Source organism: Aspergillus vadensis, assembly GCF_003184925.1.
Source record: "Aspergillus vadensis CBS 113365 unplaced genomic scaffold BO88scaffold_2, whole genome shotgun sequence".
Classification (NCBI taxonomy): Eukaryota; Fungi; Ascomycota; class Eurotiomycetes; order Eurotiales; family Aspergillaceae; genus Aspergillus; species Aspergillus vadensis.
In genome coordinates, this window is record NW_020292040.1 from 1,104,005 (window position 1) to 1,127,775 (window position 23,771).

Here is a 23,771-nt window from a genome sequence, read left to right on the forward strand (position 1 = left end):
ACTACACACCAGTAAGTAGGTGCCAGGGTGCCCTGTATTAAGCGCCCCTCGCAAAACGATGGCACTATGTTCGTTGTTGCACTACTTTGGACGTACATACTTTGACTAGTACTGGTAGTCTATAGTATAAGCATTCAATGTAGCGACTCGGAGCTACCAGCGGCATTCATAATGCAGTGCAAATTTACCATAACGTTCTGGAACTGGCATAGCCGGTTCTTCCTTTTCCAAGTCACCCCCCAACCTTGATACTGAGTAGGCGGGTTTAACTCGATCCAATGTAGCTAATCATCTAAATGATTTTCCTACTAGCGCTTGTCGGCATCTAGGGTTGTCTTGTCGCCGTTGGCACGATGGCGCTAGGATATTCTCTTCAACGCCGACGGGGATAGTCTTATCTAATTCCTACCATACCGAAGGCTTCGGGCATTCTCCGTCATGTGAACCTGCAGCAGATTTCGATTAAGGAATACTGGGACTGAAGCAGTCGGGCTCCATCAGTTCCGAGCGCGCCGTAGGGCTGACCTGCCCACGGATTCGGCGGGATGATCCAAGGATGAATGACCTGTTTACCCAATCCAGAACAGTCGATGGCTACTGGACCCTGTCAACTGACTGTTATGAATAATACTACCTAAGCAGGTAACTAAAGACTTCGCCAATGCGGAGAGGCAAAGTGGTCTGACATCATCCTCATTATCATCATCCCTTTCAACTAGTTATGATGTATCTCTAGAGTGTAGGATGACTATACTAAGCTAAACAACTAGATATTTTGTACTACTAGTAAAGCATTTAGATCGAGTTGAATAATTTATTGCTATCAAATGAAAACTCTTCTTCAGAGCAGTGTTACTAATCGACCGGGTTTCCACAACACTTGCCACTAAGTACTTTCTGGTATGGAGACTCAAACCGTCATGGTTTCATTTGGTCCCCTCACCGTCCACAAATATTACGTAGTTGTGCATCGGTGGATGCTGAATAAGAAGGATTTATGCGTGCCGAGGATTCCGACCGATCAAATCCACAGTCCGTCATCCCGTCTGGTGAGCTTCGACGCGTCTTGCCTTCTCCAGATCCCCTTTAGCTTTACCTCGGTTTCTTTGTCATGATTATGTCGGGTTGATCAAAAAATCCCTCTTCAATCTATGGTGAACGGGCGAATGGGATCCTCCTGGGCGGCCAATTATCGTTTTTGACAATCATCTTACGATGTTTGCAAATCTGGTAGCTACACAGAACTATTGAAAATTACACACCTAAGTACTCTGCCTGGTGACCATGAGCTCCTCCGTGAGCTCTCCAGCGACGAGTCGCCCGAGTCTTCTAAATCCCCGCCAGCCCATCAAGGCGTTAACGGTAGCTTTCTGTCTCTGGAAGGCTCTAGTATATCTGGTCATCATCAGTTGCCCCGGCCTTGGCTACGACACTTCCACCAGCCATCTCTACCATAGCCACAGTCGCCCTGATGTCACCTCAGAAGACATCACTTATGCGCACCTCCCCATCCCGCTCAAGTTCGTCCGCTGGGATTCCATTTACTTCTTGCATATCGCCGAAAATGGCTACCTCTTTGAGCAAGAGTGGGCGTTCGGCTACGGGTACACTAGAGTCCTTGCCTATATTGCCACTGGTAGATCTACCTGTCTTCCTCTCCGAAAGTGTATTGCTGTGTTATTCGAGCACTAATTGTGGATGTAGCATTGCACCGATTAATCGGCCCTAGTGGAGCAGCCAGGACCGCTGTCGTGGCGACTGCTCTGTCTCATGTTGCCCATTATCTCGCTGTCTTAGCCTTGTATAGACTCTCTGTCAACGTATTCGGCCGTGACACGGCCACCCAAAGACTAATCTGCTTTCTTTCGGCATTTCTGCACATCATTTGTCCTGCAGGAGCATTTCTTTCCGCACCCTATGGGGAGTCTTTGTTTTCTTTGCTCAACATTACAGGATTCTATGTCTACTCGTCCTCGTTCCTCGATAACAAGGCGGGGAAGCGTCTCTCCGGCGACGTGAAACTGTTTGTAGCTGCAATCCTGTTCTCAGCAGCCACTGCAGTTCGCAGTAATGGGATCTTAAGTGGTATCCTATACGCTTATGATGCTCTCTTGCAGCTTCGGCGCGTCTGGTGCCAAAGGTTATCCATTGATGCCTGTGCCCATCTCTCCGTTATCATCATCAGTGGCTGTGTCATTGCACTGGGACTTGTCGTTCCCCAAACTGTGGCCTATACCACATACTGTGTGGACGCTGATGTGTCACGCCCGTGGTGTCAATGGCTTGTCCCCAGCATCTATCGCTGGGTTCAAGGACATTACTGGTACGTTGGGATGGTTGACTAGCACCGCAGAACACACTACTAACTTGAATAACAGGAATGTAGGATTTCTTCGGTATTGGACCGTGTCCAATATCCCACTTTTCTTGCTGGCAATGCCGATGCTGGCCATACTTAGCCGGTCGTCGCTATGGGCACTGGATGTGGCAGTGCCGTTCATCTTTCCGAGAGCTTTGAGCGGAGTGGACCAAGCGTCGTCGTCAGCCACGACTGCCTCCCTGCTTCTCCGACTAGCTGTACCACAAGGATTGCTTGCGGTAATGGCTTTGACCTCTTACCATGTTCAGATAATCAATAGGATATCTTCAGGGTATCCACTATGGTACTGGTATCTCGTATATTTGGTGTCGGGCAACTGGGGGCAAACCCGACCTTCCCTACAAGACAGCCGCACCTTTACTGTGGCTGTGCGGGGCATGGTCGCCTATGCACTGATCCAGGCCATTCTGTTCGGGTCTTTCCTCCCGCCCGCCTGATCCAATCGCAAGTCTATGACAGGGTATATGAAGGATAATATAACTCATAATATAAGAAAGTACCATTACCTGTTCAAGTTACCCCCCTTTTTTTCCCCGGTCAAAGGGTCTCTCGTGTAATCACGTGTGGCGAACCATTTAGAGATGGTTTCGAACATCGAGTCTCACATCCTCTATCCCTCATTTCAAGACTGCTATTGCCCACAAATTTGTAGGATTTAAATTCCACTTACCGGCAAATGAATTCATCTCCAAAAAGTCAATCTCACTATATACCGTAGGTAGGACCTGCCTCGCCGCGGCGCAAACCACTCGGTGGTTGTTCTGGAGACGGGGCCCAATTAGGCTGCGGCCGTTACGTGGAATTATGTCATCACCGATCCTACAAAACTGAGCCAGATTGACTTGACGGACACCTCCACCGTCGGATTGCTACGTCTGAGCTCGAGTTTATCTCAACCCCGAGCGTAATTCTGTGCAAGAAAGCTTTCCTGGCCAAATTCGCATCTCATACAAGTGATACCTGACACCTTACTTGGGGTCTTCCATCTTGTGCAGTCTGGCGCCTCGGACATTCCTGGTCGCCTCGTTAGCCAAGTCTTAGTAAATCGCCTATGCGAAGACTGATAGCAGATCACTGTTTGGGCATCGATATCTGCAGCTTAGAATTTGCTTCCAACCTTCATGTTTAAGGTGCGACCCCGTCCATTGCCACATACACCACTTCAGTCGGTCAGGATAAAGCTAGCTAACACACCGCGGTCCGCAGAGTCCCCCCGAACCTCCTCCCACGTTCCCAACCTTTGTACCCCAGTAATCGCCGGACTGATCGCTCGACGATGGATCAATCAGGTCCTAAGGCCATTCTCACATCCGATAACTTCCAAAATGTTCACGAGATATCGCGAGCTACCTCTCCCGGAGGTGAGCCTGTCGCCTTAAACGGAGAGGGCGAGCCCAAGGCACGGGTCCGGCCTCGTACATACCCATACTTCAAATACCTACCATACACGCCGGAAGACGAATCGGAAAGGCAGCGCAACCTGCGAGAGATTCTAAAGCAGCTGTATATCGCGGTGGAGGCTGGTGACTTCAGTCCTGGTGCAGTGCATTGGACGCGAGAGCTCAGAGGATGGCTATCACTCAAGTTTGATCCGACTCGAAGCGAGCGGATCAATCTTGTCAAGCTGTACTATGAGCTGTCACTCGCTCCTGGAATCGAACCTAATGTTTCAGAGCGGTTCGCAAGCATGTTCATGCTCCTTACTAAGTAAGTGCGCCCGTTACATTCGTCGCTCGAAGGCCTCGGAACTAACTTTGGCTACAGGCGCAAGCATTATCTCAGACCAGTCAAAGAATTAACACTAGATTGGAGACCGCTATACAGAGAATTGAAGTCATTCGTTCTACCGACGGAGTCTGGGCTTGTGCATTCAACTAACTTGAAGCGCAATGTAAAGACATTGACAAAGCTCTGCGCCTTCGTTCAACTGTATATCGACCCATATGAGCTGCCAGCCATGCTGGAAGAGTTCCTTCCCCATTACACTACGTCCTTCTCGGAAGGCGCCTTTGTCGTCGTTGGGTTGATTAATCTCCTTCTTCCTACTTCTCCCCCGCCCGAGTCCAGAGAGGATCTTCTTCCGCATCATTACCTCCCTACTCATTTCCATCTCTGGTCGCTTGTGAGCCGTTCGAAGACATTTGACATTACCTACCTTGATTATCTGTCTCGTCTAGCTCGAGATTCATTGCCTGCTGGCAATATACCCTTCTCAGAATATGGCTTATTCACCAAGGAACAGTCATCGCTCATCTTCACGGCTATCCTCCGACTACTGGAAATTCCGGTCGGGCAGTCCACATCGCCTTACAGCGCTCTTGTGGACATCTCTTCCGGGCTGGGAATAATGCTGGATCGAGATACTCGGAAGCACCCTGTTGCTCATCACATTGCTCGATGGATTGTGATGTCACTCTCGCCTGCTTGCCTCGAAGCCGAGGAGTCAGTACTTACTCAGCTTGAGGGCCTTATACAAGCTGTAGAGACCTTCTTCCATCCTTCCAATTCCGGTAGTTGGACCAAGACCTTGTCCCAGTTGGTGTACTATCTGGCCGACTTTTTCGTCATGCGCTGGAACCGTGAGCAGAGTGGGGAGATGGATATACCAGAAGAGCGGAGGCTGACTGAGCCTTTGAAGCGCCGTTTCGTGCTTTGTCTACGCGACGTCATCTTCATGGGTATCTATGCAAAAAGTGGTACCGCAATGAGCTTTTCTCTGTCTACCCTACAGAGTCTGGCATTCCTGGAGCCTCACTTGATCCTTCCAGGAGCTCTGCAGCGGATTTACCCGTCACTTCAAGGTCTTGTAGAGGTTCATCGCACTACCTCTTCGCTCCGTGCTCTGCAGGTCCTCTCGCGCATTATCTCAAGGACGAAGGGCTACCGCTGTCATATGACCACTTTACTGGGCCTTGCACTTCCGGGCGTCGACGCTAATGACCTCGAGAAGTCTCTGCATGCATTGTCCTTTATCCAGTCCGCATGCTATAACATACCTATGGCAGATTTGACGAGGGAAGGGGATGATGTAAATTGTAACATGCTCGCAATGCAATGGATTACCGGCGAGATGGAACGCATGGAAGAGCAAGGCGTCGAGGTGCAGCTGAATTACGACACCGAGCTGGACGATAAGACAGAAGAGATGATACTACGGTCCTCTACGTGCGGGTTTGGGGACTTTATTGTATCGTTTTTGGGTCGTGTTTTCACCCTTCTAGAGAACCTGCCGGACGTGACCAGAGTCCGAAATGGTTCCCCTGAAGAGAACATCGTGAATACTCTTCCTGCCACCTTCATGCCGTTACTCTCGTCCCTCTCCCCGGAGTACTACGATATTGCTCTTTCGAAGGTCGTCGATTTCGTGTCGAACCATGTTATCCACCAGGCTCGGGATGCAATGGCCTTCATCTGTAACTCTGTGTGCAAAGTCAGCCCTGCGAAGGCTTTGAAACGCTTCATTCCCGTGTTGACACAGGCTATCCGTACTGAGATTGATGATAATGGCGCAGGATCCACTAGGACAACGGGCACAGATGTCCTTCCTCGCGACCGTGGCCTGGTATGGAACGTTAGCATGCTGAGCATGTGTGTCGTCCATGTCGGAGATGCAGTTCTCGCACATAAGAAAGAACTCTTCGACATAGCTGTGTACATGCAGCAGAAGTGTAGGGGAATACCGACGGTTCATATCTCCAATTTCATTCACCACCTCCTTCTCAACCTGACGGGAACATATACATCGGACTACTCATTGTATGAGCCTGATGTGGTTGCCAAGGGAATACAGCCCGATCTGTGGAGCTACCGACAGGATCCTTGTAAACTGAGCGTAAAGTGGCATGTTCCAAAGCGTGAAGAGCTCGAATTTGCCGTTGAGCTCTTCCAGAACCAGGCGCAGTCTGCTCTCAAGCAGCTGACGGCGCTGACCACTGAGACTTCCAGCGTCAAGCGTGATGGAAGTGGAAAAGATTGGTCAGACGAGGTAACCAGAAATCTGGTCCTGCTACGACTTATCCTTTCGGGTATCTCTGTGCTCTTCGATCCGAAGGCAGCATCAACAACAACTGTCAACAGTTCTACCACATCCTCCAATGATGTGGAGATGACAGATGCCAAGCAAGATTCGCACACCGTTGACGATGAAGATGCCGACTCGGCCCTGGACAGCTCTGATGAAGCGGCTGTCCGGGAATCTTTCTCCTACCCAACAAATTATCCACTGCGTGAGACGGACCAGATGTACACTACGATTCACGAGATCCGAGAGAAGGCAGGCTGGGTCCTCCACGATGTCCACAGATTCCTCTCTGATAAGCAGGAGGATGATGTGCCCTGCTTTGCAGCCCTCTACTCGGCCTACCGGTCTTGGTTTGTGGACGTGGGTATTGAGAGATCCGCCCATGTCCTTGACAGAGTAACACGACTCCTTGCGGCTGACATTCACCCTTATAAGATGAGCGGTATCCGTAAAGACTACCCTCGTCCTCTGCTCGTACGCAGGGCGAATGTGTACCATCTGCAGCGCTTGAGGCACAATGCAGCGCCTCGTCGTCGGTCCAAGCTGGATGAGATTCTGCTATTAGACATTGCCGAGTCCTGCGTTTCCCTTTATACCGAAACGCGGCGCAATGCTCAAAGTGCGGGCGAATCGGCCCTCAAGGCTGTCTGGGGTTCCCGGCTGCTTGTCATTCCCCCTCTTCTCAAAGCTCTCCAAAAGGGCATCAGGGAGAATGACCACGCACGGATCAAAGGAGCGTTGTTCTCTCTGTTGCTAGGCAGCGTCGCCAAGACAGTCGGTCGTCACTGGAAGTTCGCGCCCACTTTGGTCCGAACCTTCATAGACGCAAGTGCCGTCGACAAACCGTCTGTCCAGAGGATCTGCTCTAGCGCAGTGTTCCAGATCATGGATTATGGTCGTTCCATGGAAAGAATGGCCATCTTGGACCGCGACATCGTTGAGGCAATCGCCCCACAAGAGAACGTTTCAGATGAGATCACGCAGAAACGGGAGACAATCAACAACAGGCGTGTGCTTATCGAAAAAAAGAAGGCTGACCTGTCAGAAGAGCTTGTCAACCTTGCCCGGGTTTCCCACTGGAAGGTGGCCAGCCGCGCGGCTACTATTGTTATTACAATGGGCCTCAGGTTCGATTATGTTGCAAGCGAGAACCTCATAGACCTGGTGACTCACGGCTCAATTGACGATCACCCCGGTCTAAGGGGTATGTATTCCCAAGCGCTCATCGCATTGTTCACGATGATAGATGTGCGGGCAATTTGCAGCCATGATTACAAGAACTACATTCTGGGACATCAACATTTCCCTTCTAAAATCAAGGTTGCCACCAAGCGGTACGAAGAAGGATGGACCAAAGAATATCTTTCGAGTTTTGGAAATCCCGAAGCGGAGTACTACGTTGACCATGATTTCCCTGGTTGGCTGGTTTGGGCAGACAGCATGCCTGCCTACAAATCAAATGTGGCCCGGGATATCGAATATGACGAAGTGGAGTGGAAGGTTCGCGCCTATATGGGTAAACTGTTCGACCGAAGCTGGTTCTCCAAGTTCTTCATGTACTTGAAGCAAGAGCCCCGGGATCCTTCGGCGGATAAATTCCGCATGCCCTGCGCTATGATGCTTCTCTACGCATTCGAATTGATGCTTCGAGATGGTCTCACAGCAGCCACTTTCCAGGATATTCAGGAGGAAATCCAGCTTGTGTTTGAAGATGGCAGCGACAAACATCAACATAGGGCTACCGCCGAGATTCTTGGCGCTCTGGTGAGCTCTGTGGCAGATACAAGTGTCGAGAAGCGCACAATGGTCTGGGAATACGCTTTCCCTATTGTCCAGAAGATTTTTACTGATGGCTTGACTCCCGAGAACTCTGGCTACTGGACGACTTTCCTCCATATGATTCTCCAGTGCCGGGATCCTCGACGAGCCTGGCCATTGGTTGACTGGCTTGCTAGTTTCCGGTTGGACATGGGTACAAATGCCGCTTTTAAGGAAAGCTCCAAGATCAATCTGCTACACCAGTCTATCATCGATGCTGGATGGCACTTCCAACTTGAGAAGCCGATTATCAAGGATTTCCTTGCCCACCTTGATCACCCTTACAAGGGCGTTCGCGAAGCGATGGGTCAGACGATCGCGACGATATTCCGCACCAGATACCACGAGTCATATGCTGATCTCAAACGTCTACTATCAGCCCAAGAGTCAGCATCATCGGTGGGTACCTATCCTTACCTTCCGACTGAAGAATTCACAAAGATGGTCCATGAGGTCTTTGGCCGCATTGAGAAATGGCGCCATGAGAGGACTCCTGGCCAACAAGCGCCCTCATCCTACACATCGGGGTGCAAGACAGTTCTTCTGTGGCTCGATTCGACTCTTTCGTCTCACGAGTGCACGCAACTGGTCCCCTTCTTCCCTGATCTGTTCACGGGGCAACTCTTGCACATGATGGATGTCAAGGAGGACCCAGAGCTGCAGTCCTTGGCGTACCACGTCTTCCGTCATCTGCCCAACATTCCGTATCCGGCTGAAGACAATTCTGGATTCATCAAAACTCTTATCCACATTGGACAGACCTCTCCCTCGTGGCATCAACGCCTGCGAGTTATGATCAATATCCAAATTATATATTTCCGTCGCCTCTTCTTGCTCTCCAGCGGTGATCGAGACAAGCTGTTCGAGTGTGTCGCGAGCATGTTGGAAGACCCTCAGCACGAAGTGAGAGTGGGTGCATCGGCCACATTGTCTGGTATGATCCGTTGCTCGCCTGTGTCTCTCCGGCAGGAGATGGTCAACCGACTCAGAGAACGGTTCACCAAGCTATTGGTCGAGAATCCCCTTCCGAAGAAACCTAAGGGATTCCGCTCTGGCCTATCGACTCCGGTCTCCTCAGGGGCTGGTACACCGACCCCTGAACATACTCGACTCATCTTAGTCAGGCACGGTGCTGTTCTGGGTCTCGGGGCACTCATCCAAGCGTTCCCATACAACAGTCCGCCCCCGAGTTGGATGCCGGAGGCGCTGACAACACTTAGTGTTCGTGCTGCCAGTGATCCGGGCATTGTTGGTTCTAGCGTCAAGTCTATCATCAGTGAATTCAAGAAGACAAGGCAAGATACTTGGCATATTGATGCAAAGGTAAGTTTCAACTACCCTACATGAGTGACCAAGCCCAGAGGTATTGATTCACTAACTTGTTTCTATAGGCCTTCACGCCGGATCAGCTTGAGGATCTTTCTGGAGTTCTTTGGAAGAGCTATTTCGCATAATGCGCAAATGAGGGACGATAACCATGCATGGGTGGAAGAGTCTGTTATGCATTCTTCTTTTCAACACGACACGTTCAAGATTTGCATATCGTTTTAGGCTTGCCTGGGTTACAGTATTGAGTGGATACGGGAGCTGGCCAGCGTTGGGTAGTATACGTAGGGACTTAGCATATCAAAATCCACAAGACATCTATTGTTTGATACCTCGAATCCTTGTAATATTGTCTCTTTCTGTTCACACGGACTCTCCCAACACTGCCATTTACAAAGCAGTTACATGATATACTTGGTATAGTTACTTGAGGTGGTGGTGGTGGTGTGGTTGCAGATGAATGCCAAGTTTAGTCAGCTGGTGTGAGCAACATCACGTGCCGGGAAGCAGCCACGCGGCTCGGCGGCCATCGAACCGCATCATCAATCGAACTCCAGGGGCGCTGAATAGCTTCAAGTCCTCCCTTACGGTTAATCCTTTGCCAGTTCGGCTTTGGAAGTCTATCTTTATCCTGCAGCAAGTTGTTCAATCTCTGGTTCTAGCGCTCCTGCGCGTTTTTGTCCCTGTGGTGTAGAAGAACTGCTCAAGGCAGTCTTGCTTTCACCATGGCTCCAAGGGACACATTGTTCCGCTCGTCGGAGATGAGCTTGACCCAGCTCTACATCGCCAACGAGATCGGAAGAGAGGTTGTCAGTGCTTTGGGAGAGCTCGGTCAGGTTCAATTTAGAGATGTGAGTTCGTTGTCTGATATCTTTGGTTGACATGTGCGAAACGAATCCAGCTGACATCTGTTGCGTCCGTTTCTAGCTTAACCCCGACACCAATGCGTTCCAGCGTACTTTTACGAAGGAAATTCGTCGTTTGGACAATGTGGAAAGACAGCTACGTATGTTCTGCAATCAGTGATAAGGTTTCTATGAACCTCGATCTAATCCGTCTCGCACACCAGGCTACTTCCACGCCCAGATGGACAAGGCAAGCATTCCCATGAGATCTTCGTCTGAATTCTCCGACACACTGGCTGCTCCTTTGGCCTCCGAAATCGACGAGCTAGCCGAGCGTAGCGAAAGCCTCGAACAACGGATCGCTTCGCTGAACGATAGCTATGAGACCTTGAAGAAACGTGAGGTGGAGTTGACTGAGTGGCGCTGGGTGCTGAGGGAAGCTGGTGGTTTCTTCGATCGCGCTCACAGCCATACGGAGGAAATCCGCCAATCTTTCGACAACGACGAAGCCCCTCTCCTCCGCGATGTCGAACAGCAGAGCCGCGGTCCCAACGGCGATGCGCAGGGTCAGCAGTCTTTCCTGGAGATGAACATCGGATTCGTGGCTGGTGTGATTCCGCGGGACAGGATTGGTGCCTTCGAGCGCATCTTGTGGCGTACTCTGCGTGGTAACCTCTACATGAACCAGTCGGAAATCCCCGAGGCCATCATCGACCCGACGACCAACGAGGAGTCCCACAAGAACGTTTTCGTCATCTTTGCCCACGGAAAGAGCATCATCGCTAAGATCCGAAAGATCTCCGAGTCGCTTGGGGCCTCTCTTTACAACGTCGATGAGAACAGTGAGCTGAGACGGGATCAGATTCATGAGGTCAATACCCGCCTGGGTGATGTTGGCAATGTCCTGCGTAACACCAAGAACACCCTCGACGCGGAGCTCACGCAGATTGCCCGCTCTCTTGCCGCTTGGATGATCATTGTCAAGAAGGAAAAGGCTGTGTATGATACACTGAACAAGTTCTCCTACGATCAAGCGAGAAAGACTCTTATCGCAGAAGCATGGTGTCCGACCAATTCGCTGGGCTTGATCAAGTCGACATTGCAGGACGTCAACGACCGCGCTGGGTTGAGTGTGCCTACTATCGTCAATCAAATCCGGACCAACAAGACCCCACCAACCTTTATGCGGACGAACAAGTTCACTCAAGCTTTCCAGACTATCGTCGACGCCTACGGTATCTCGAAGTACTCTGAAGCTAACCCCGGATTGTACACCATCGTCACATTCCCCTTCCTTTTCGCTGTCATGTTCGGTGATTTTGGCCACGGTGCCTTGATGACCCTGGCTGCTGCCGCTATGATCTTCTGGGAACGCAAGCTGGCGAAGACCAAGCTGGATGAGCTGACTTACATGGCATTCTACGGTCGTTACATCATGCTTATGATGGGTCTCTTCTCTATGTACACCGGTCTTCTCTACAACGATATCTTCTCCAAGTCCTTCACCGTCTTCCCCAGTCAGTGGCAGTGGCCCGACGATATCAAGCAAGGACAGACCGTCGAGGCATCGTTGAAGACTGGCTATCGCTTTCCTTTCGGTCTGGACTGGAACTGGCACGAAGCCGAGAACTCTCTTCTTTTCACCAACAGTCTGAAGATGAAGATGAGTATTTGTCTCGGTTGGGCACACGTAAGAGACTTCACCAAATTTCTTTTAACAATTGTTAACCTAGTTTACAGATGACCTACGCTCTCTGCTTGCAATACGTCAACGCTCGGCACTTCAAGTCGAAAGTTGATGTTATTGGTAACTTCATTCCCGGAATGATCTTCTTCCAGTCCATCTTCGGTTACCTTGTTCTTACCATCATCTACAAGTGGTCCGTTGATTGGAACGCCCGCGGCCAGTCTCCACCCGGGCTTCTCAACATGCTTATCTTCATGTTCCTCTCTCCGGGAACTGTCGAGGAGCAACTCTACCCCGGTCAGGCAAGCGTCCAGGTTCTTCTCTTGCTTCTGGCTGTCATCCAGGTGCCCATCATGCTCTTCTTCAAGCCATTCTATCTTCGTTGGGAGCACAACCGTGCCCGCGCTCTTGGATACCGTGGCCTTGGCGAGCCATCCCGGATTAGTGCGTTAGAAGACGATGCCGATGGTGGTCGCGACAGCATGGCCAGCGATGGTGAAGGTGTCGCCATGATCGCCCAGGATCTCGGTGACGAAGAGCACGAGGAGTTCGACTTTGGCGAGATCATGATCCACCAGGTCATCCACACTATTGAATTCTGTCTGAACTGTATCTCCCACACCGCCTCCTACCTGCGTCTGTGGGCTCTGTCTCTGGCCCACCAGCAGCTCTCTATCGTGCTGTGGGACATGACCATTGGCGGCGCTTTCGAACAAGAGTCTTCCACCATGCGGGTGGTCATGATCGTTGTCACCTTCTACCTCTGGTTCACCTTGACCATTGCCATTCTCTGTGTCATGGAGGGTACCAGTGCCATGCTTCACTCCCTCCGTCTCCACTGGGTCGAAGCCATGAGCAAACATTTCATGGGTGACGGTATACCTTTCACCCCGTTCAGCTTCCAGACCCTCCTCGAAGAGGATCCTGTTGATTAGTCTTTCTTTTTCTGACTGCATGCGTTGCATTTTCCTTTCCTTTCACACTTTTGGATCAAGATGTCACATTAGTACATTCCCTGAGGGAATTCGATCGAATCTAGATATTCATGGCGTCTTGTCCTTTTATCCGTGTCTTTCTTTTGGCTGTGCTACTAGATGATCGGAAATATATATGTCAATTGTATACTCAGAAAGAAGTCGTAGGTCATATTCTTATAGCCATATGCAATGTAAATCATCTCGCTGTAGAGATTAGTGAACCATTATTCTGGTCACCCTGCAATCAGAGGAATTCGCACGTCTCGGTTTCAGATGATGAGTGTTGGATTGGGTTTTGTTCAATTAGGAAGTGAGTTGTATAGTATATTTGAATTGGGATTTTGGGGAATTGGGAAAGTGTAGTTATATACTTCATATATGTTTGATTCACAGCTCAGATCCCTTTCATTGTCAGCTCAGTTCCATTTCTATATTCACTTCTCTTCTCTTCCTCTTCTACCTCCACTACTCCTTCTCTTTCTCTTTGACCTCGCTATCATCCTCCTTTCTTTTTCGCTACTCTTCTAAGCCTTCTGCGCTCGGAGTTCCTTTCTTCGGATCTCCACATCTATTCTTCTAACCCAATCGATTTTCTCGCAACCCCGTTCCTATTCCAACCACATCTAGTGCTCATACGACTGTTTTGCCACTTAAAGGCTATCAGCGAAGCAGGATATTGTAAGATAAGCGGGTGGGATTCTGAACACTCTATACTTTGACCGGGAAAGTAACCTCTTGGGCCGCGTTAGGGGATAGCAATGGGCAGTATGTCAGGCGACGAATCAGGCGACGAATTCTGGAAGGGTAAGAGACCCAGGAATTTGGCATTTACAGAACCTTCCTTATTGACTACTGTATAGACCTGAGCGACGATGAGTCAACTGAATCCACAAGACTCCAGTTTGGCAAAGGTCGATCGGGCCTACAGAAGGCTCTTTTACGAACGGACAAGACCGAGTGGTTCCGGTGGTTGCAATCAGATATACTAAAGCCCTTCTGGGTGGAGCTGTGGGATTCTTACCTCAAGACCAGTGGGAAGAGGGGGCTCGGGGGGTTGGACTGGCAGCCGTGCAGGAAACTCTGATCCAGGGAGAAAAAGGCGGCAAAAAAAATTATCCCAGCCTGATACCCCCTTACAAAGCATCTTGGGGGGCTGTTGATCACCTAGCCCGGTTTATGTACTGGGTAAGAAAAGAGAATCTCGAGTCGTGCGAGGGTGTTTTCTATGGGAGAAACATGCACCCCGATGATGTCGACCAGGCCATCTGGATGCTCAAGAACTATCTCCAAGAACTCCACTCCGAAAGACAAATAAACAAAAAGACTGGCGGGACAGCCATTTTTGGCACCAAGCGCCACAATGGTGAGCCGAACCCCAAGGAAACCTGGAATTTGGCTAATCCAGAGCTTGCTTAACAGATGCAGAGGTGAGCAATACAAAGTGCAACACCGGCAACGATGACAAGGCCATACTTGGTGACGGAATGGCGACAACGACGCCGAGTGAAGGTGAACTTATAGAAGAAACATGCAGCGACAACATTGATTGAGTGCAAGAAGCCCTAACACCCAAGCAAAAGATTCGCCTCAACCGTCTCTCGCCAACTTACAAAAAGGAAGAAGTTTATTGGCAGATGACTAAAATAAATAGAGCCTTAGAGATGACAACAAAAAGGACTCCGTCAGAAGAGCGTCTCGATGAGGAAGCCAATGATAACAGGGAAGAGGAGGAAATCCCAGAGCTTGCTAAAGATACTGAGCATGCTATATTCGACCCTCATGGTTCTCGGCGAACTAAGAATCAATAGTGTCTCGCAAACCACAATGTATTCACCATAGTAACACATTTCGAAGCGGACCCCGCTAAATTAAATGAACCATATCTCGGAGATTAGAAAACTGGGGCAATCTTGCCAACTATAGGCCGATGCTAGCTGTTCTTCATCTAGGGATAGCCGAGCTCTACAGCCTTATATCTACACCTATGCATACATTAGTGCAGTAATTGACCGAGGATGATCCCGGCATGTTCTTCAATCATAATAATATAAATTACTGCTGCTATTACATAAATAATACCTGACTCAATGCCAATAATCCTACCAGAGCCCCTGCCGTAGACAATCTTGTTGCTGCTGATGTGCACTTTTCGGATCCTAGAACCAACAGGTCAGCCTTTTGATTCGCATCCACATCGATATGCAAGAGAAGAAGAGGAAGAAGAAGAAGATGGGGGAAAATTGATTCACCTCTTGCATACGCGCACAAATCATCGTAGCTCCAGATACTGCTAATCCAGTCGCTGTAGTTGAAATTCCCAGTCAAGTTATCGCAGCGGGTATAACTACATTCCCAGGCGGTTTTACTCCAAGTATCAGATACGCCGTGTGCGTTCTCACAGATACACTTCAGAGTAGATTTGGAGGTACTAGCCGCAATAGTGGTGTAATTGGTACCGCAAGTACCGTTGTCGAGGATTTGACTGAGATAACCTGAATAGCAGGGCTTGAAGCAGGACCCGTAATTGTCCATGTAGGCATCCCAGGAACAAGGAACGAAGGACATGGTAGTATGAGAAAGATTCTTCTCAGTAGCCCCTGATGGAGAGAAAGAGAAAAAATAATGATGGGAAATGATAGTTCGGTCAGCGTGTAGGGGTTTTCGTTGGAAAAATTCGGGCTTGGTTTGATTCTGTCAACTTCTTCGAGTCCCGGACCAACCTTTCTTCATAACCGATCATGTAACTAATGACCAACACTTATTATTTACATTTTTCCCTTTTTTTTTTCTTTACCCGTCCGCTCTTCACTGGACTAGACAAACCCTGGGTAGACCCTGCTGCTGGCAGCAACAAAACCCTTAAGGGGAAGATGGAGATTTTCTGGTGGACACATACTATGATAGTTCCTGACTAGTGTAGTTTTACTTCGTAGGATCTAATTCCCTGAGTAAGTTAGCTTCGCTCATATCAGGGTCATTCGGGTGGACCCCGGACATATCCGATTGGTTGCCTAAGATCTGATTTTAAAGCCGGGTTGTTATCCCTACCGTGGAATTAACAGCTGCACTTCAGAAGTTTTGGCACATCGGCTGCGAGCTAAGGCTGGGCTTGGCGAAGCTTCTCTTGCGGACTATGGAAAAAGTCAAAGCGAGTAGAAGGGGCAGACGAATCAAAGGCCACTGTGAAGGGCATGGGTTTCTGCTGATAGCTACTTATCATCTGTACCTGACATCCTATTTCGAGACCGTGAGCTAATTGAGATGCACTAGTTCAGGACTCTAATATTAGGCCATTCCGTCCATGTGATACTTGCTCTACAATCGCTGCGTCAAACAGCATCACAGTTGATGATATTGATTCCTTCAACAACAACACCTGGGGATGGCTTGGATGTGATGACCTCCAAGCTGGAGAGAACATTTGCTTGAGCAGTGGTGATCCTTCCTTCCCTGCCCCGCTTACAGATGCTGTATGCGGCCCGCAGGTACCCGGTACTACGGCCAATGGTACTAGCTATGATTCTTGGGCTGATCCCAATCCTTGCCCTCTCAATACTTGCTGTGATGTGTGGGGGGAATGTGGAACCACACCGGACTTCTGTACGATCACTCAGTCAGTCACAGACAATCCAGGCACTGCTGAAGCTGACATAAATAGATATATATTTAATTACAGAACTGCTATTATCAATAATTTGACTGCCCCTGATGAGATTTTCTTAATTAATTACTTTAAAATTTACAATATCAAGAGCAGCCATCTTATAATAGATACTTATAAAATCAATACAGACAAGTACACTCATGTTATCTTTAGATTCGGAACTATTAATTTAAATTACTCTATCAACATCAACTAAACAGAGCAGTTCAACTAATTTCTAAACCTAACTGATATCAAAAAAATTATTTCTTTAATAGATAGAACTTCTTGATAGGCAGTAATATATATATAATATCCAGAGAAGAAGTTACATCTGCTGACTGCGTTTATTAGCTAAGAATATTAATGACTTTGTATCTGCACACGGCCTTGATAGTATTAACTTTAACTAGAAGTATCCGGGAGAACTAGATTTTCCAGGAATTCCAACTGGCAGTAACAAGAATGATGCAAATTATATAGCTTTCAGTTTCTTAAGAAAGTCCAATCTGCCATTAGAACAGACAAGACTTTATTTATTACTATACTAACATTATACTGGTATCTTCAAGGCTTCCCAGTTTCAGATATCAACTAGATTATTAACTTTATTATCTTTATAATATATAACCTGCATGGACAATGGGACTATAGCAATACTTCAGCAAATAATGAATATAAAGATGGTAACTGCTTACGCTCATATATTAACCTGACCGAAACACACTATGCCTTGTCAATAATTACAAAAGATAGCGCTGACACTAGTAAACTCATGGTCGGCATCACCAGCTATGGAAGATCATTTGAAATAACAACAGTAGGATGCACTGGCCCTGAGTGCACCTATGTTGGACCTGACTCTGGAGCTACTCCGGGTAGATATACCCAAACAGCAGGCTATATTACCAACGCAGAGATTAACGAAATAATAGCTTCAAATCCCACTGTGCAGGTCTTGTTTAACAGTGGAAGTGACTCGGATATCATAGTCTACAACGAAACACAGTGGGTTATATACATGACTAATACGACTAAGAGCACGCGCACTTCCTACTACAAGGGTCTGAATATGGGGGGAACGACGGAGTAGGCAATTGATTTGGAGGAATTCCTGATTGAGCCAACCGATACCTCAGCTTTCGATGCATTCTTGCTCAAACTGGAAGTCAACGAGACGTTCTTGAAGAACGATACATGCTCGGACCCAGCCGCCGGGGAAACAAGCGAGCAGGCAAGTGAAGAACGAGGCATTGCGGCGTACATTGACTGGCTCGTGAAGGACAGCTTTAAGTCACGTATGTTCTTCTTCCCTTAATAGCCTGTCGAAACATTTGATTGCCTCACGTGTCATAGCTTAAGCACAATACTAACTTTGAGTGCAGCTTCTGAATGGGCCAATAGAATGTTCAAATCTACGGGGCAGACAACTCAATGTGACATTTATCCTGATAGCCAGTGCAACTTCCCTTCAGGTTTCTGTTCCAATTATACCATCCCCTCTGAGTACTGGGCCGAATACGTTGTGGCGAACTTCCATGAATACATCACTGAATTTGGTTCCTTGTTCAATTACGTGAATCAGAATCAGTCGCTGGGCATCGATACTATTGTCGCAGACTTCCCTGTCAAATCATCAAGCACAGTACCCGATCTAGCGACTATATTCACCAATGTCGGCGGTGCACTGGGGATTGTCGGAAGCACTCTACCTCTGCTTGATGAAGAGACTGACACCGCTTCGAGCATGATGGGTGTTATGAGCGGGCTCTTTTCCACTGCTGGATCTGACATTTCCTCCAGCAGCGCGACCGATACCGAAACAATCACTCTGGAGAAGAAAGTTGAGGCTATTTATAGCCTGATGTACACGGCTGTTCAGGATATCCTCATTGACGTCTTCGAAACCGGCAATATCTCCTCCTGGCCCTCGGACCTGCGATCTGGTGACTACTCCTTTGAAGTCGCCAATTTCTTCAATGGCCGATACATGTTCTTGCTCACTGGTGAACAAGCCGAATCCCTGGAGAGCACTTTCAACACCTATCTTCAACAGTACCTTGTCGGCTCCGCATTGGCCTCGGCCAATTATTATGTTTTGAAGAGTGCCTACTCCACCAGTACCTACTCCTCTATCACCAGCGGGAAGGTGATTGACGGTGCCTGTTATACTCTTCAATATCCTGGTGCAGGGTGGGAATTGGTCAAGCAGATCATGACAGATCCGATTAGCAGGTGATGATCTGACCAAGCTAACAGATACCTATAATGTTGACCTTAAGAGTCTCTATACCAACTCATACACTTGCTAGAACACCACCGGTACGTATGGGGGCACACTCAAGATAAATATTCTGGAGTTCTCTTCGTCTCTTCCAACCTGCTTCTATAACCTTCCCGTCTTCACGGTCGAAACGTCTGAGGAGCCTAAGGTGAACAACAATCTATCTTCGCCATGCCTGGTGTACGAGCAGAACCTGACTGCTAAGACGGCCGAATTGGGTGTGACCTGGTTACCGAGCAACCTGGCTGACATTTTTGTCAAGGACTTTTGTGAGTGCAATGCTGGTGCTAGAGAGTACTCAGAGATCTAGAAGAAAAAGCACGAAGGGGGAAGAAAAAGGAGGGAACACTGGTTCTCTTTGATGGGAAGGGAGAAAAAAACTGATGTTGGAGTTTTGTTTTCGCCTGTGCACACGGGCGCATGTGATTGGTGGTAAAAAGTAATTCCTTTCAGCAAGTTATTAGTAGTAGCAGTCAAAAATGTCGTTTCAGTCTTTGATAAGACAAACAAACAAACAAACAAATACTCTCTGTTTCTTTTCTTCTCTATATAACATAATGGAGTAGTCTGTTGTGCCTTGCTCTTCACCAATCTGTCACAGACCGAGAAAAAGATTCAGGCAAGTCTTTTCTTTATTTAGACATGATGGACGCCATTCTACGGCAAGAAGCGAATCGTTTCTATATAACTGAATCCGTGATACTCTTCCACATTCCCCCGATTACATTGTAATGTCTTTGCTCAACTGGCACGCATTTCGATGTACTTTACGGATGATGGGAGTCACAACCGCCCTCTAAGAATAAAGTAGACCGGTGCGGAGGCGGGGCAAAAGTCGGAGGAATGTAAACAACAATATAACCAAGATTAGTAAGAGATTTACAATTCTACATTGTATCCTAGTACAAGTGACTAGAAGTGACTTCTGTTGTCTTGAGAAGAAATGTATAATTATAGAATTTTTATTTGTATTTTGATTTAAATATGTAAATGTTTGTGGATCATAAATCACATGCCAGTGCAAAGGTGTCACCGGGTACCTGCTGTACGCACTGACTGGCTCGCATTAAGTAACATGAAACCATTAAACTCCACCCTAGTGCTGTTCCTTTGTGCCATGAACTCATTTGTGGTGCTGGTTGTATGTGTCGATAATCTTCTGTACCTCGTCCTTTGAGCCCAGGAACACACCGCTCCGGTCGTGAATGTGTTCCGGAACCACCTCCAGAAGACGCTCCATCTGGGAGTTCACTGCCAGACCACCTGCGTTCTCGAAAAGCATAGCCATGGGGGCACACTCGTAGAGGATACGAAGCTTGCCCTTGCGGCTCTTGGAATCAGCCGGGTAGGCGAACACACCACCGTAGAGGAGAGTCCGGTAGGCATCGGCCACCATGCTACCAATATAACGCGCGCTGTAAGGCTTCTGGCCGTCACTGGGGTACTTCAGCGAGTGGAGGTACTTGTTCACCCAGTCATCCCAGTACATGCTGTTACCCTCGTTGACCGAGTAGATGGCCCGCTTGGCGGGAAGCTGCATGTTGGGGTGTGTCAGGATGAATTCACCCAGGGAGTTCTCCATGGTGAAGCCATTGACACCGCCGTTGCGCATGGTGATCACCAGCTGTGCGGAGGCACCGTACATGGTGAAGCCAGAGGCAACCATCTCCGTGCCGGGGCGAAGGAGGTCCTGAGCAGTGACCTTGTTGTTGGGACCGAGGACCTCATCGGGAAGCTTGAAGATTCCGAAGATGGTACCAACCGAAACGCCAGCGTCAAGGTTGGAGGAACCGTCAATAGGGTCGCAGACCACGGCATAGCGGGCATTGGGGTGCTCGTCGAAGATGATAGCCTCTTCCTCCTCCTCGGAAACAAGGATACGGCACTTGCCGGAGCCCTTCATGGCGGAAATGAATATGTCATTGCCGATGACGTCAAGCTTCTTCTGATCGTCGCCAGTCGTGTTTGATGAACCAGCCAAACCAGTCAGGTTAATCAAGGAAGCGCGACGAATGTAGTAGGCAATAGACTTGAAAGCAAATTGAAGAGCGTGGCAGAGTAGTCTGGAAAGAGGGGGGGAAATCCCGTTAGTAAGAGAAACAGCCAGATTTGATTGAGGGGTAGGAAAACTCACGTGAAGTCGCCGGTGGCTTCTGGAACCTTGACCTGCTCCTCGGTGAGGAAGCGGGTGAGGGTGACAATATCCGTGTTGATGTTCTCCTGTCCTACAGGAGGAGCACCGCCATTGCCGTTTGAAGACATGTTGTGCAGCGTGTGGTTTGATCTGGGGGGAAGAGAGGGCTTGTGAAGTAGTAATAGTACAAGTGGGAAGCGGAGACAATCTAGTCTGGCGCTGGCTGCTTCTTTAAAAGAACTTTGGCTTTTCAACCTCGGGTCAACGGGGAAAGCAGGAAGATGCGGAGATAACCAGGGTACAGAGGAGGGGTGGGAATGAGCTGGGAGGAGCGGTTGAGATGTAGTTTATAAGTACTTTGGGACAAGTGGAGGAGGGACAGTTGGCAATGAGTACGTAGATACGTAGAAGCTGCAGGAAGAAAGTGATCTATCCTCCATCCGAGGAGAACAGGGGCATCCTTTAAGTGAGCGTTGGGGCCAGCCAGGACCAATCTTTTACCGGGTTAGGAACCTAACGTCAGAAGCCAGAATAAACCGGACATTTACAACAGAAAAGAGAGAGTGGAGAGAGAGAGAGAGCATCCAGAACCCTTTTCCCTTTGGGCCTGACGCAATAACTAGAAAGGAAGGATGGTTTTCGTCATTTCCCCCACTCTAACCCGGTTTGGGCGGGTTCCCGGCTCTTTCTCTTGCCTTCGCCCGGTTTAGCCCCGAATTTCCCCGCGCTGGGATCTGGAGTTTCTTTCTCCCAGTACGGAGTAGTCTATCCCGCATACTAGGTAGCATACTAGCTACTAGACAATTGGTAAAATTGATATTTGTGTGGTCAGGCTCCTAGATGCTATCTTGTGTTCATAAGATACTATACATACTCATCCTTCCATTCGGACGAGCGACAGCGATAAACACACCCCACGCTGGTTTGACCCGGACTATTGAACTCCCTCGGCTCGTATTAAGGGGCTTAAAGAAAAATGTCGCATAAGCGCAGCTAGAAAGGATACCTAGACTATCTCTCAGCCCGTTGTACCTAATCGCGGCGGGTGGATTTCGGATGGTCACCAGACATGCGAATTTTGATAATCCGCGTCAAACTATGCCGAACTATTCGAGTCTCGCCCGCTCTGTTTAATGAGTCGATTCCGGATCCCTCCTGAACAGCCGGAGTAGTACCACCTGTTCCGTTGATCAACAAGGGATAGGTTAGTAACATGTCTCAAAGATTTGGTCCAGCCTAATCGATCAGAGCTATTGCTCTGGCCAATGAATAGTATGATCCCCCATGTCAGTCTATTATTATATGAGTTTCATCCATCGGGAACCCGATTCAAAACCGGAAGGTAAGACGGGAAGTTTCACCGCCTTCTCTTCCGCCTTCTGAGGCAGACAGACACGGCAGAACGGTTGTCGGTTAGATGCTTACCTAAACCACTCATAACCGGACCACATTGGGGCTAGCTTCTCGGTAAAATTAGCTCCGAACGGAATGCTTGAAAAACTTCGACGCGGATTTCTAGCTTTCTTCCCACACAACAACATCCCACACTGTGTGATGCCTTCCTATAATGCCCGTGGAAGCATGCATCACATATCTGTAGAGATCACCACATTACCGTGGCTTTGCTCACCTTTGTTGTTGAACTGACACATCTCGCCTCGATGCACAGGATTCATTTGGTAAGTGCCACAATTGCCAGCGCTTCCATCATTCCCATTCCCCTCTTATGATGATACCTACAACCATTTCAAACTAGAGTCTTTGACCCCTTCAGGGCATGAAAACTCACTTGTTTTGCACGTCAGTCTGATGCTTTTGCTCAAGACATTCTTGTTCAATCTTTCAGGCATTGATCAAAGCAGGATGCTAACGGTCAACAGGACACTAATACTCTCATCTAGCTCCCAGAACAATATGCGAGTCTGTCTGATTTAATGGTAAGCTCTCCCTTTTACCTTTCCTTTTCTTCTCCCCATGACTTGCATGATGCTTCTTTTACAATATATACGCTGGAAATTACCGACTGAGACCTTCGGGTCATCGACGATATAAATTGGCTATTTCTGATCAGTCATAAAAAACTGCCTATTGTTTTCACTGTCATCAGTTTTGTTCGCATATGCTGACGGTTACAAGATTGTCTACAGATCACACAGGCTCTATATCTTCACATATAGTTGGCGAAGGGTAAGCTATATTCTCACTGTCTCCTTCGTCTCCATCCCTTCGAAGATGAAACGGCACTGGGCTCCGACGGCGTCAGACATAACGTCCGGTCTTGATGGATATGCCCTTTTTGCGGCAGGCCTAGAAAACCTCGCCCACTGAGATATGTTCTCGATCATTAAGATTCACACATAGCGACCTCTTGGCTTGAAGCTAACTGGTAATTAAAGATGGCAGATGTCTTGCTATGATCTTCTCTCTGACACCTAGTAAAAGGTAAATTCAAGCCCCTTTCCTGCAATTCCCCATTACACGAGGATGATTCCCTAGATGACGAGTCTTATTCGAGTTATCGATGCAGACAACATCTTTTTTATACCATTCATGCATTTCTGAAATACCTGTTCTCACATAGAACGTTGCATCAGTTGGCTCAGACCAAAGCTAACTCAATTGCAGCATAGGAATATTTATTGGGACAACATGTTGC

The 23,771-nt window shown here is 48.4% G+C and overlaps 8 protein-coding genes across 8 annotated transcripts; 6 read left to right on the plus strand and 2 right to left on the minus strand.

Moving 5' to 3' along the window:
• The first annotated feature begins 891 nt into the window (after positions 1-891).
• Positions 892-2,887, plus strand: BO88DRAFT_440780 (DUF409 domain protein). Its single transcript, XM_025709827.1, has 3 exons — positions 892-1,636; positions 1,705-2,323; positions 2,379-2,887. The coding sequence occupies exons 1-3, from the start codon at positions 1,285-1,287 to the stop codon at positions 2,815-2,817; spliced, it is 1,410 nt and encodes a 469-aa protein (XP_025567351.1). The 5' UTR covers positions 892-1,284; the 3' UTR covers positions 2,818-2,887.
• Positions 2,888-3,306: 419 nt separating this feature from the next.
• Positions 3,307-9,755, plus strand: BO88DRAFT_99809 (proteasome activator BLM10). The gene is made up of 4 exons (XM_025713317.1): positions 3,307-3,510; positions 3,587-4,087; positions 4,145-9,542; positions 9,611-9,755. Exons 2-4 carry the CDS (start codon positions 3,657-3,659, stop codon positions 9,671-9,673), a joined length of 5,892 nt encoding a protein of 1,963 aa, XP_025567352.1. The 5' UTR covers positions 3,307-3,510; positions 3,587-3,656; the 3' UTR covers positions 9,674-9,755.
• A 351-nt stretch (positions 9,756-10,106) lies between these two features.
• Positions 10,107-13,212, plus strand: BO88DRAFT_401175 (H(+)-transporting V0 sector ATPase subunit a). Its single transcript, XM_025705771.1, has 4 exons — positions 10,107-10,396; positions 10,473-10,551; positions 10,615-12,080; positions 12,131-13,212. The coding sequence occupies exons 1-4, from the start codon at positions 10,271-10,273 to the stop codon at positions 13,010-13,012; spliced, it is 2,553 nt and encodes an 850-aa protein (XP_025567353.1). The 5' UTR covers positions 10,107-10,270; the 3' UTR covers positions 13,013-13,212.
• A 609-nt stretch (positions 13,213-13,821) lies between these two features.
• On the plus strand, positions 13,822-14,138 carry BO88DRAFT_449431 (uncharacterized protein; the record flags this gene model as incomplete). Its single annotated transcript, XM_025710493.1, has 2 exons — positions 13,822-13,858; positions 13,915-14,138. 2 exons carry the CDS (start codon positions 13,822-13,824, stop codon positions 14,136-14,138), a joined length of 261 nt encoding a protein of 86 aa, XP_025567354.1.
• A 152-nt stretch (positions 14,139-14,290) lies between these two features.
• On the plus strand, positions 14,291-14,862 carry BO88DRAFT_410962 (uncharacterized protein; the record flags this gene model as incomplete). Its single annotated transcript, XM_025708022.1, has 3 exons — positions 14,291-14,417; positions 14,480-14,563; positions 14,606-14,862. The coding sequence occupies 3 exons, from the start codon at positions 14,291-14,293 to the stop codon at positions 14,860-14,862; spliced, it is 468 nt and encodes a 155-aa protein (XP_025567355.1).
• Positions 14,863-15,016: 154 nt separating this feature from the next.
• BO88DRAFT_449433 (uncharacterized protein) lies at positions 15,017-15,619 on the minus strand (the record flags this gene model as incomplete). Its single annotated transcript, XM_025710494.1, has 3 exons — positions 15,017-15,036; positions 15,134-15,210; positions 15,315-15,619. The coding sequence occupies 3 exons, from the start codon at positions 15,617-15,619 to the stop codon at positions 15,017-15,019; spliced, it is 402 nt and encodes a 133-aa protein (XP_025567356.1).
• Positions 15,620-17,472: 1,853 nt separating this feature from the next.
• BO88DRAFT_484478 (uncharacterized protein) lies at positions 17,473-19,332 on the plus strand (the record flags this gene model as incomplete). Its single annotated transcript, XM_025712281.1, has 4 exons — positions 17,473-17,761; positions 17,837-17,995; positions 18,083-18,846; positions 19,010-19,332. 4 exons carry the CDS (start codon positions 17,473-17,475, stop codon positions 19,289-19,291), a joined length of 1,494 nt encoding a protein of 497 aa, XP_025567357.1. The 3' UTR covers positions 19,292-19,332.
• A 597-nt stretch (positions 19,333-19,929) lies between these two features.
• Positions 19,930-21,287, minus strand: fbp1 (fructose 1,6-bisphosphate 1-phosphatase). The gene is made up of 2 exons (XM_025705772.1): positions 21,116-21,287; positions 19,930-21,044 (listed from the first exon to the last, which is right to left on the minus strand). The coding sequence occupies exons 1-2, from the start codon at positions 21,241-21,243 to the stop codon at positions 20,105-20,107; spliced, it is 1,068 nt and encodes a 355-aa protein (XP_025567358.1). The 5' UTR covers positions 21,244-21,287; the 3' UTR covers positions 19,930-20,104.
• Positions 21,288-23,771: the final 2,484 nt, after the last annotated feature.